The sequence below is a fragment of the Montipora capricornis genome, chromosome 12 (genome assembly GCF_036669925.1).
Source record: "Montipora capricornis isolate CH-2021 chromosome 12, ASM3666992v2, whole genome shotgun sequence".
Lineage (NCBI taxonomy): Eukaryota > Metazoa > Cnidaria > Anthozoa > Scleractinia > Acroporidae > Montipora > Montipora capricornis.
Genome location: NC_090894.1, coordinates 41593445 through 41605944, shown reverse-complemented (window position 1 = coordinate 41605944; position 12500 = coordinate 41593445). Strand labels below are relative to the sequence as shown.

General features: G+C 40.5%; 1 protein-coding gene across 2 annotated transcripts in view; it reads right to left on the bottom strand.

The window, feature by feature from the left end:
- The window catches only part of LOC138026672 (TALPID3 protein-like), an 84312-nt gene that overhangs the window by 67138 nt on the left and 4674 nt on the right, over nt 1–12500 (bottom strand). For both annotated transcript variants that reach the window (XM_068874111.1, XM_068874112.1), the window contains exons 3-6: nt 9279–9357; nt 8892–8961; nt 7791–7965; nt 4718–4897 (exon numbers count right to left, since the gene is read on the bottom strand). In XM_068874111.1, the coding sequence (XP_068730212.1) occupies nt 4718–4897; nt 7791–7965; nt 8892–8961; nt 9279–9357 (504 nt within the window). The remainder of the gene's footprint in view (nt 1–4717; nt 4898–7790; nt 7966–8891; nt 8962–9278; nt 9358–12500) is intronic.

The window sequence follows — 12500 nt, the reverse complement described above, 5'->3', positions numbered from 1 at the left end:
TTTGTGCTGCCGGTGGTGCAATTATTAGGAGGGGGGCAAATTAATTCCAGAGCTGCGCTAACTAAAATCACCACAGCTACACTGTAACAAATTCAAATCTGAAAAGAAAATCGACAAGACTTTTGCAGAATTGTGAAAAATTCATTTTAATAACCTTCAGCCTACAAATAAATCACATGCAAAGTGTCTTTTTTAAGGACGGTGCCTACTAATTCAAAGTTATTTTTGAGTGGTTTATGAATATGCGGGAAAAGCAGATCTTAACAAGTGTTGTTGAAATCCAAAAAGAAAACTGGGGGTAACCATGCACTTTTCAAAGATAATTAATCAATAATATTTGTGAAATGCTTTCCCAATTTGAAACTGACTTAATTGTCTCTGAAAATTCATGGTTGCCCCCAACTTTCTTTTTGGATACCAAGAGCGCTTTCTAAATTCTGCTTTCTCCGCATAGTTTTAAACGACGCAATAATATCCCTGTATTAGTAAGCATCACCCATAGGAAATCCGAACTTATCTCGAGATGTGCAAAACGTACCAGTACAAGTATGCACAATAACAGTAGTTGGCACCGTCCTTAACATAATTGAGGGACTTCAATCTAAAAAGCCTAGATGTGGCATTTCATTTTAGTCCCAGAAGAGAGTGAGGCTCATTGTCTTTGCCTCATTGGTAGGTGTCGTCGTCAACGCTGCGGCGGCGTCAGTTCGTGACCAAGAATCAATTTCTTCTCACAGTATCGTCTCCTCTTCTTTGAGGACCTCGGAGGTGGATTGGCAGGCCAATCATTGCATAGAATTTACGAGGGAAGTGAGGATATGGGAGAGTGGGCGGGGAACGAGAGGCTGCAAGGCGGCGTTTTCGCGCATCACGTTTCTCTTCGGCTTTGCGACTCCACTGCTTCAAACAAGGCAATTCCGAGGAAAATGGACTGTCGCCAGCCAGATCGGTTTGCCGCAGTTGTCTCCCATGTCCTTGGGTCGATTCAATTTTTCTTTCATGTAGCTTTGCGCTAATATTTGTAGCGAAGGAGACGGCGTCCTCTTGGGCGTAACCCAGTGGAGAGCTCGCAGCAGAGAAGTTGTCGCAGCAACCGAGCATCACTCACCCTGGCGACGTGCCCAGACCATCTGAGGCGATGCTTCATTACCAGGTACAGGGAGAAGAGTGTAGGGGCTAGGACGCAGCCCTGCTTCAGACCTGATCAAAAGGGGAACTCATCCGTCAGCCTGTTGTCATGGAATACACGTCAAGACATACTTCCATGCAGTGCACGAATCAGGCCTCATCCCAGTCAAAATGTGCCGGCAGCCGGCTATTTGGCCGCCGACAACGCAATATCTGCAGCTAACTTCGAATTCACACTTGTTAGACTTGTATTCAGGATGAGGTTGTTCGAGTTGTTGTTCATCACTACGTTTCGACTGCATACTACGAGCCTTCATCCTTTCTCAGGATATAAGGTCTCTTCTAAACTTCCAGTTCAAATTGTAACTAAAAAATACCCCACGTAAACCCTAGCCGCACACGATCGCTTCTGCAGAAACGCGCTCATTGCGTGGGAACGTGAGCCGAATGGATTGTCAGCGGTCACGGTTTTTGCAGGTACAAACAAGATGGCGTCCAAACGATCTCTTGACGTTGGCGCAGGGACTCCGCAAATTTCTAAATTTTTTCACACGCTATCAAGTATGTAGCCCCGGAAGCCCATAGCTTTGCATTGAGATTATATATAGCTCAAATGATTTAAAGATATGAAGCCTTCAGTTTAACTGACTCAATAATATATTATGAGGCAACTTTCAGCAAATGAGTTTGTCACTTTCACAGTTGAGAAGTACTTGCTTGTAATATAGTTATACTTTTTTTCCAATAATGCTTCTGGCGGAATATAACTCTAATTTGAAAACTGAAGGTCTTGTGTGACTCTTAATTCATTACTGTTATCTTAATGGCATCTAATAGGAGCTCAGTTTACCCTAAAATGCAGCAAATGCAACCATTTGAAGCCAATATTTTCAAAATGTTCCAGGGCAGCATGCCCCCAAGACCCCCCTAGCATGCAAAGGCCTCTGGCCCTTGAAGCAGCGGCCTTGGGCCTCTGCTGCCTATTACTATAGCCAGCTTGCCTACAACTCAAAAACATTTTGACTGGGATGAGGCCTACAAAGCGATATGGACGTCCAAGTCTTCAGAGGACCATCCACGTGGCTGTTCTTGGGACTTGGGCTTTCTCCAGATCGTAAAAAAACAAAGAATAGTGGTTTCTATTGCTCTCTACTCTTTTCTTGTATTTGTCTGACACAGAAGATCATATCGATGGCGCCGTGGACTTGTTGAAAGCCACACTGGGACTCATGGAGGAGTTCCTCTGCAACTACTTGCAATCTGTTCAAGAGGCGAAGATCTTGCCAGCGATCGAGAGAAGAGAAATGCCACGATAGTTTCCACAGGCTATGCGATCGGAGTTTTTGAGGTATTTCGAAATTTGTTCGTTTTCCCACATTTTCAAGATGGGAGTGAAGAGGCGGCTTTTCAGCAGAAGGCCACCATGCTGAATCAGTTCGTATGGAAAGTTGTCGGGGCCCCGGAACTTTCCTGGGGGCATTCTCTTCATTGATTTCTCAAACTCCACAAGAGATGGCAGTTGACTCAAACAGGGTTGATGGGAATAAGATGGGACATTTCTCAAATGAATGAGAAATCTTCTGCAGCAGTGGATTCCTGGTTCAGTAACACGGAGAAGTGATCTTTCAGCGTTCGAGGACGTCAAGCGCGTCCGTCGGGACGGTTAGGACGGTTGTGAAATCCGCGGCCTTAGTCTTCCTGGAGGGTTCCAGTTGATGTATGTGCTGGATTGTAGAGCTGTTTTGTACTTGCATAGAAGTTTCAAAGATCGCGAGTATCTGCATACTGTTGGAGTTCGCTAGCTTTGTGCTGCCACCATGTGTTCTGAATCTCTCTGAGCTTGGTCTGACATTGTCTCAAGATTAAGTTCTTGGTATCGACACTTTTTGAGACGAGACCGGGTGTCGTTCTCGGGAGCCAGGGGGGCCGGACCGGGAGACCAGGGGACTGGGGGCCAGTCACGTGAGGCGTTTTGCGTCAATGAGGCGGCTGACCTCTTGATCATTCTCATAAAACCAATCTTGATTTTTGCTCTTTGTAAAACCGAGAATGGCCTTTGCTGACTCAGAGATGATATCCCGGATTCACTTAAGGACGTTCGCGCCCATTGCTACTGCGCATCCTTACAGCGCACGCAAATTCACATGCCACGTCATGCATCGAGTGCGCGCGCTAAGTACTAAAATGAACAATGATAGGGCAGATGGCCATTGCTATAGCTTTGCTTGGATTTAACGATCTTGGATATTCGGTGACCCCTACTTTTCTTTTCAGAAACAGATTTTATTTACAATTATCTCCACATTGTCCAAAAATGAACAAAAAATCAACGTGGGAAGTCAAAAAAATTTCAAGTTTTCTTTCCTCGGGACATGGAATCCTGCCATCTTGCGGCTGCAAAGCGCATGAAACTATGGTCACTAAATGCGAACTTGTTCTTCAAGGAACCTCAACAGTTCACTAAATTCACTTGATGGGTCCACTTAAACAAAGTTTGGTAGTTAACATTTCACTTCAAAGATGTAATTGCAATATTTTTGGGCTTACAGACACTGTGGCCTTATTTGCTAAAGAAGCCGGATTTTTCAGATTTAGGGTGTTCTTCCGGGCAAGCTCTCTTCAAAACGAAGTTAGTGACCCCCCATTTTTTTTTACATTTCTGACATCACTAACTCGTCATCTTTCAATGGTAAAATTTGCAGAAAAAATTAATGTTAGAAAATTTTCCCGCAAACGTCCTTAAGTCCCAGAAGAGAGTGAAGCTCATTGTCTTTGCCTCATTGGTAGTATAATTTTATAAAACGAACACTCTCCTTAGCTGAGGCTGACATTTTGAATACAAACACTTAAAGCGTTTATTCACTGATAGTAAAGTTACCTTAGAAAGAATGTGCACCTAAAACCACAAATAATTAGTTCTGCCACAAGTTTCAATTATTTTAGACCTGTAAGTTTTAATACTCCAAAATCATAAATGGTTACCCTTTTCCAGAAATTCAAGGAATGTCGTCATCTTGCACATATCAATTTTTTGTTCACTTTTTGGTTTGTATTTGCAAAAAGGACAACAGGTGCCAGTCCAGCTCTCTGGCTATTAAAAAAGCATATCGGTAATTTGAAACTTCAGCAAAAAAGAAAATCCACAGATTATTTATTATTGGTGAAGCATTTAGCAAAGAAGCAGAAATAGTCCTTTGGTACAGCTCATACGCTTTTTTTTTAAATAGTCCCTTTGAAAGGCTAATACGCTTAAAATTTAATATTTTAGCTAAGTACATTATTCAGGCATACTAGTGAGTAAAAGCAAAGAAGGCAAACCCTGAAACTAGCATCATTTGTGCTGCAGATTATTATGTCCTATGTCAAAAAATGCACATAATTCGATGCACGACGATTTTGATAAGCCTCGCAAAGTTCTACTTTCCTCTCCTCCCCAATTTCAACATCACGTACACCTGGGAATACAGACAGTCAACATCACAAAATGCTCCCCCACCCCCCTCCCCAAACTCCAGTCCTTATGTAAAAAAATAAATTACAAGCATTTCTGGACGTAAGTGAAGTGCCATTAAAAAGGTATTTCATTTACCTGTGCTTGCAGCATCTCTTTTTGTAAATCTTCCAGCCTTTTTAGTCGCTCTTCCATTTGTTGCTGCAGTTCACTCTCCCTTTTATTGTCTTGTCGTTCCTGTTGTCTGCCCTGATTCTGATGCAAGACTTCTAAATTACTGACGAGAGCTGCAATCTGAGCCTCTAAAGAATGCTGCAGCTGTAGAGAGAAAAAAGTATCACATTTCCTTTATTGATGGGGACATTTTTCAGTGAGCGATTAACCCAGCGACTCCCAGGGGTTCCCCATTGACGAGTAAAATAGTCTGGCATTAGACAGAATAAAATACAAAGTCTGTCCGGTTTAGGCCGAATGGGTGTCAAAGGGTTAAAGGTTGGCCTCATGTGAATAGCAAGTCCAAACTGGTATTAAATTATTTGATTGAGATCATAGCATTTTGGATCGGATGGGTTTGAGGATGTACTGGGAGCTTTGTCGGAATTATGGTGTGAAGTTTGCTTGTGTGTGGTACAAGGAGGTTCTGGATGACTTGAGGATGTCGGTGCATGGGAATTTGGAGATCTGGTAGGATAGAGGAGTGTCAAGACAACACAGAAGATAAAACATTTATAATCAACTGGACAGAGACATTACTGTGGTGGAGCAAGCGGCTCAGCAGTGGACGTTTGTCAATTTCTTGGCACTTGACACGTGACTAAAAGAGGATGACGAATCACCAACTACTCTACTGTGGCAAAGGAAATCAGGAAGATGCATCATGATGTGTGAACAAAGATTATGCCATTTGGTGGTTGCTCGTCTGGGTGTAGTGTCTAATAGGCTGGAGGGTTTTTTGAAAGACTTTGGGATTTTGGAAGTGTTGGGAGGAATGCAGGCATCTGCAGTCATTGAGGCCAACCTTAAATCCTCCAAAAGATGCTTAGTCTCTACATGTAAGTCCCAGGTTTGGGGCCAAGGTTGAGCAGTGTCTTTTACCCAGGCAAAGTTTGAATAACACCTCCTCGCAGGTTGGTCTGTTAACAGACCTTAAGTCAAGAATTATTATTATCTATCAGGTAACATCTGTCACGGGTGTCACTTGTACATGTAAGTGTTACGGCTTCATCAAGTAGATCGATTCAGTTTGTCAATCATCTGCAGTGTTACGGTACACTGCATCTGAGTCTCACCCTCAAAGGATGACATGGTTCAAATTCCTGTATTTATTAGAACTGAATCGCATTATTTTCTTCCTTTCTCTGACGTCTTCATGCCATCAATGTCATTACCACAGATTAAAATTTTCCCTACAACACCAACTAATAACCTTTCCTCAGAAATGAAACATAATCAACTTAAATTTGTTTTATGGTATATACGGTGAAGTGTTAAAGCCGATTTAAAAAGGTTTGGAAATTGAACCATCTTCCGGATTCAAAAAGCCATTTGTGAACACATCAAGAAACTGAAGCATCCTATTTGGTTACAGTCAGTGCAATCTTCTTAAGAAGCAAATGCACTTACCTCTATATTTAAATGACTGAAAACAAAAGGGATAAGTCATAAAGCACATTTGAAACTTCTTTTCCAAAATTAAATGTTATTGTGATCATGCTAATTTGTTTGTCTCACCTCAGTGAGGAATGTACTGTACATGTAACCTAATCAAAGTGGTCATGTAAAGATGCAATAATCTCTTCAAGAAAAACGATTTCCAAAGGATGCAAGTGATTCTTTGTATTATTAAGCTTTATTATATTACAAGCAATCCTCAAGCTAAATTTTTTTTATGGAGCAATCTGATTGGCTGGTTTTCAATCGGGATTTTACAGTATAGACCATTGCCATGGACCATGGAAACTGTTTGTTTCCATATTTTTCTCTCTCCCGAGAAATTCAACTTGAGCAAAACACAGTAATTTTTTTACCACAGCAGTACAATAATTGTCAGTCATTTTTGTACAGACCAAACTTCTCGGGCCAATATTCCCTGGTGCAGCCCTTGCGTTCGGTTATCATTTTGGAAAAAAAATGAAAATTCATTTCCCTGAAATGAACGTTGAAAGGTTTGTCCGTCAATGCTTTTGAATGCCAATAACATGCAAATGCCAGTCTGTTGGTTTCTTTTGTCACATAAGGGTTTTAATTATTTTAATATTCACCTTCAATTGACGATTTCAATGTTAACACAACTTTAATAACCTACTGACTCCAAGGAGTGAAACTAATAGATTTTACTCTGTCTAATGCCAGACGATTTTAATTGTCAATTGAGGACAGTTCAGGGGTTAATGAACATCAAAAGGTGTAAACATAAGTACTTCTCCCTCTCTTTAAATGTCTAGTTACTAAAACACATGACTGTATAATACATGGTGGGGATTAGGCTTCCACCTTGGTTTTGAACAGCAAGGCTGCTACAACAATTTGCAAAATTAGAAGAGACACTTCTGGGGCCTTAATAGATTACATGTATCTCCCACACTGCAGCCCCCCTACCTTATCAAAAAAAGGGGGTAGGGAGGGGGGAAGTGGGAAAGGTTGCAATTCTAGATCTGGTGGGTCTTGAAAGCTAGAAAAGGTGTTTTTTTTTTAACTGCCAGGAGTGTATCACCAATAATTATTTTCCAAACTGTTGAGCTGGTTGTCATTGTATTGCGATACAGTCACTTTGTACATTAGTACGGGAAGACTATCTTTTGCATTTAATTAAATGTGGTGTGAATGGAAAATGGCCAGCGATAAACTGGATTCTGGTGGGGTTTTGGTATGACGTAATTTCAAGCTATTTCGATGCTTTCTGTGAGTTACACAGAAGTCCAAACGGTACAATTTCCACCCTTTAGCTTTTTACAGTAAGCTAGAAACATCTTGGAACCGATGTCGAACGTGACATCTAAAACACATGCAAAATTTACGAAATTAGCTGTTGTTTATGTATGACACCAGATGATTTTACTCGTTAACTCCAAGGTCACCTGAGGATCGAGTAAATGGGTTAACCAGTCAAAAAGTCCCATTGACCCCTGGAAGTGAGACTGGAAGTGTCCTGGGGCTCTTGTCTTGATTAATGACATAAATTTTGAAACAAGCAGGGTTATTCCTACTGCACCTGAAGGAAAGGTCCCGTTGCTGCTGAAGCGGCTGCTGCAGCAATAGCTGCGGCTGTTGCCACAGGATTCACATCTGAGCCACCTGTTGAATCTTGAGCATCTCTTGTGTCACCAGCAATACTTGAAACAAGTGTTGGCTGCACAACCTTTTTCGAAGGTTTTCTTTGGTCTTGTCTGTTTGTGAAGAAAATAAAATATATCCACTAGCAGAAGCAATTTTGTTTTGTGTTGTAATTGCTGAGCGGATGAGCAGATTCAAGTATTTAGAGATCAGAGGCTACCCTTGGTTGAAATTGACTGTGGGGCTATATATATTGTTTGACTTCTGTGGTCGCACTGGAAGACACCAGAACTCCTGTAGGGAAATGTGCAGGAAACAGCAGTCTCAAGTCACCCCCATCATACATATGAGCAAGCAAGTACATGTCCAAGATGGTGGAGAGCATTTGAATTAAAGGAAGATTCAACCCATCTCGGAGGTCTCTTTAACATATCCCTTGCTCATCAGCCCACCAAATAAGATAAAAAGAGCCTGACTGTTAACAGGGGGGAACATACATCAAAGTGCCCTGGCTAAAAAGTATCATTCCATATTAAATACGTAATTCATTTTTCTAAAACTTCAAGTTATTTAAAACTTTGATGAAGTTTGATCATCTGGCAGAGTTTAGAATTGACACATACATCCCCCTGTACATGTGTACATGCTGTAGATCAAAAATAAAACTCATTTCATTAATTAATTTCATCCTAGTTTGAGTCCCACCTTTCTTTGTTTTCTAAATCCTAGGAAACAGGAAACAAGGGAAATATATTGCTCATAAACAGTGGAAATCGTTTTAACCTTAAAGTTTATAATATTATTCTCACCTTAAATTATTTACAATTGTCAGAAATAATGATGAGGCATCAGACTGACTGAACTGAAAATTCATTCTAAACTACAACTTACACACGTTGACAACCAGAGCCAAACTCCTTTTCGGAATCAGTGCCATCAAGCTTAGTTCTTTCCAAGTCTCTACTCACCCAGAAGATCGACTACCACTTCATCTAATATGTATGACGCCTGGTTTCAAACTATTTACAACACAAGTTACCTTTTGAGAAACTGCTCCTTCAAAGCTTTTTCTTTATCATTCAGGACAAACCGTTTGATTTTTAAGTCACCTTAATTTAAGGAAAAAGAAGAGGGAGAATCTTAGTGTAGCAAAGCTGCAAATGTATTAGTACAGTGGATGTGGTAGCTTTAAGCCCCATGTTCACGCAAAAACATTGTACACTTGTGTTGTTGATTTGAAATAGTTCCAGCATTTTGATAGGGTACTCCTCACCGGTGATTTGCAGATTTTCCATCTGTGCAACATTCAATGTGGTGCGCAATGTCTTTGGAATGGATAAACATGGGGCATTAATTAATTAAATTAATTAAGACCCAGCTGGAAATTTTTCTTGTTGTATCAAATAAATAACATCAATTCACTTACAAGAATTTTCTTGCCTTGAATCAAAGACAGGAACTCCACTTTTTGGATGCCCCTGATACAAGCCCTTGCCAGATGCAGTCTTTAACAAAACAGACAAAAACATAGATCAACCGAAGATTGTAAACAATAATAGTACTAAACAAAAGTCCTATACCGTTGGAGGTGTTCTTGAATGTAAGTTTATTTAATCTCTGTCTTTCTTTTCTCTTACTTCATTTACTTTTTAATTTGGGCCAATAATTAAAATTATCAAATACTTCACAAAAAAATTATGGGGTAAATAAAGATTGCATTGATTACCAGACTAATGTATAAATTTTATCGTTAAAAAATGGAACCAAAGAAGACCTAAAATTTAAAAAAAAAACATCTTTTCCTCCAATTATATTTTGGTCTTCAGTTTCATATTTCTCATGCTGTCAAAAGTAGCCTGGGATAAGAATTACCGGTACACTCATTGGCAAGATGGGCTTGAGGTTTTGGCACCTGAAGAAGTCATGCTGGATGTTCATATCCACAGACATGGTAACCCCTACCACAATCCACGCAAGGCTGTGCTCTAACGGCGCCCGGTCACCTGAGGCCACTAACATTTGGCTTCGGGCGAGTGAGAAAAATTACCTGGTCCCCCAGCCGGGCACTCTGGCCTATTGTATTTTTAGCAGATAAGGCAGCTAGAAATTTAATATGCTGGTGGTTACAGTTTACGAAACCTCTCAGAAAATGTTTTTTCTTCGTACGAAACAATCGGTTCAAAGGCCATTCCACATAATTTCACATGTTACCCCGGTAGTAACATAATCCGTGACTTTGCATGATTCTTTCTCAAAAACTAGCATTAAATTTGGAATGTGGAGTTTGGCATTTCTTGATTATAGTTTCAAAAAAGAGTTGTTACTTCTGCTCTGACAGCGGTAAAGCACGGCCGGCAAAGCCGTGCAATTTACTTTTGTATGAACCCCGGGAATCGCAGCTTATGCAAATTTAGTATTTTTACCATTTTTCGGGGCTGCACCTGCTTGGCTAAAATATATTTAGGTTATGGTAGTTTTTCGACTGTATATGAAATAACGAAATAAAAAAAGGGAAACATATCATGTTATTTGTTGTTGTTTTAGAAACAGAGCAATCCTGCGTTGTCTTTGGTGTCGTCGTGACAAATCATTGCATGCCCTTTAGAAACAAATAACGCTGTGAATGGCACTTCGACTGAATCCACAAAAAGCTGATTCCACTAAATATTTTACTGATAAATTATATAAGGAAAAAATACTTTAGTTCTGTCCTGTAGTCTCAGAGATAATTTTCGTCCAGATCAAGATGACTTGCTCAAAAAGAGCTGATAGCTTTTGGGCCGTGGTGGTTTCATTGTTTCACAGCAGTTTTCACAAAAGCTCCACGGGAATCAAGTGGCACTGACTCACTCTTTGAAAATGTATTTTCAACCCAACTAACCAGTAAAAAGGTTTACCTGTATTAGACCCAATTGCTTTTACATAAACCTGCCACAATCTTTAATTTTTCACTTTTAAACCTGAAAAAACATCGGTGGCATTGCCACTTTTCTCGTCTTTCTCAAGACAGTATGGCGTGAAAAATTTGACGGGTTGCGGGCTTTTCTTGCACTAGTGAGTTCGACCATCACCGGAGCAGTAGCAGCAATGGTTTGTTGAGAGAGAGATAGATGAAGATCTTACTGTGTTGTTGATCTCATATAATTAATTAAATAAATAATTAATAATTAATTCAGGCAACCAAGTTGGAGGGCTGGGCACCCCAGCTGAAAAGCTTGGGAGCCCGAAGGGCTCCCCGAAATTTTCCTTAGAGCACAGCCTTGCCACGGTTGGCACCTATCACTCTTACTGGAGAGGCAGTCACCAATTAGAGGGACCAGGGGTAGAAGAAGAACTATAAAGCTAAGTACATGTACAGAGAAACAGCAAGCACACACACCGGATTAGATTCCCAATGATCTGCAACATTGTGCATCCCTGTACAATGCAGGGGAACTCCAACAGCCCTTGTGCATAACACCACTGGTCAGCAATTCCTCCATCATCTTAAACTTTGGCTAAATTTCATTTCAGTGCTTAAAAGGTAGCCCCAGGCCTACATTGTTGTCTTTCAGGGGTTTTTACAGAGCTTTTTCACAGGAGATCATTAAGGTCCTGCAACCAGGCAATAATTGGGATTTCGCCAGTAGAAAGAGTGCAAAGACAATCAAAACTACTGAAAGTATCTGGAAAAGTATCTGGAAAAGTCCCTTAAAGTTTACAGTCAATATGCCTGGTGCCTTGCACTTCATGAAGCCCCAGTATTCTTGCTGACTAGATTACTGCATTGTTTGTTGGCAGGTGTCATATTTTTTTCTTAGTTTGATTGGCGATTGAGCAGATTTTGACAACTCTTATTTTTGTCACTTCCTCACTATAACCTAGGCCTGAAATAAGTCATGAAATCAATTATTCTTGTCCATCCAAGTTTAGGACTTTATTAACTGGCTTCTACAGCACAGAGAACAGATTTATAGAGTTGTTGCACATGCCTTTCTGTAAACTTGAATTCGAATTTCAAGAAATGGTTTAATTTTTCACAGCTGGGAATTACAAGTGTTGTGATTGGTGGATTCAATCCACTTTCTCAGTTTCTGTTTTGAGGGCTTGGCCGATGTAATTGTCAATGGTCTTCAGGGTTTTCAATAAGAATTTTGGAAGGCGGCAAACCCTAAGGTGTGGGTGGAGAATAGACATGGCGCGCTTTCCAAGGGCTGAAGGCACTACCTTGTAGGGGGCCCAGGGGCATCCTCTGGCCAGACAATTTTGAGATTTGGGTCTCTTCGAATACATTTACTGCATTCTGAAGCACAAATTAGTGTATTTGAACACATCACATTAAGATCATTAAATTTTGGCTTTTTCTATTCACAGCAGAGTTAGTGGAGTTTACTCTGTTCACAGAGAGTACATGAATACTTTAATTTTTTTTAATTCATTTGACAGCAAGACAACTTTTGGATTTTGAAAAAACATTAAAACAGTGTGACATAGCTCCTTTGCATTCTGTACAGCTGCGTGCAAGGTATTTCATCTGCCGTGACTGAAATGACCTTTTGCGGATGTCATCTTGTCACACTTCAAATGTAGTTTGCAACTCAGGTGGCTTACATGTACATCAAGTACTGGATTGCTGGACCACTGCCTCATGTGTGTGCTTGATCCTTGA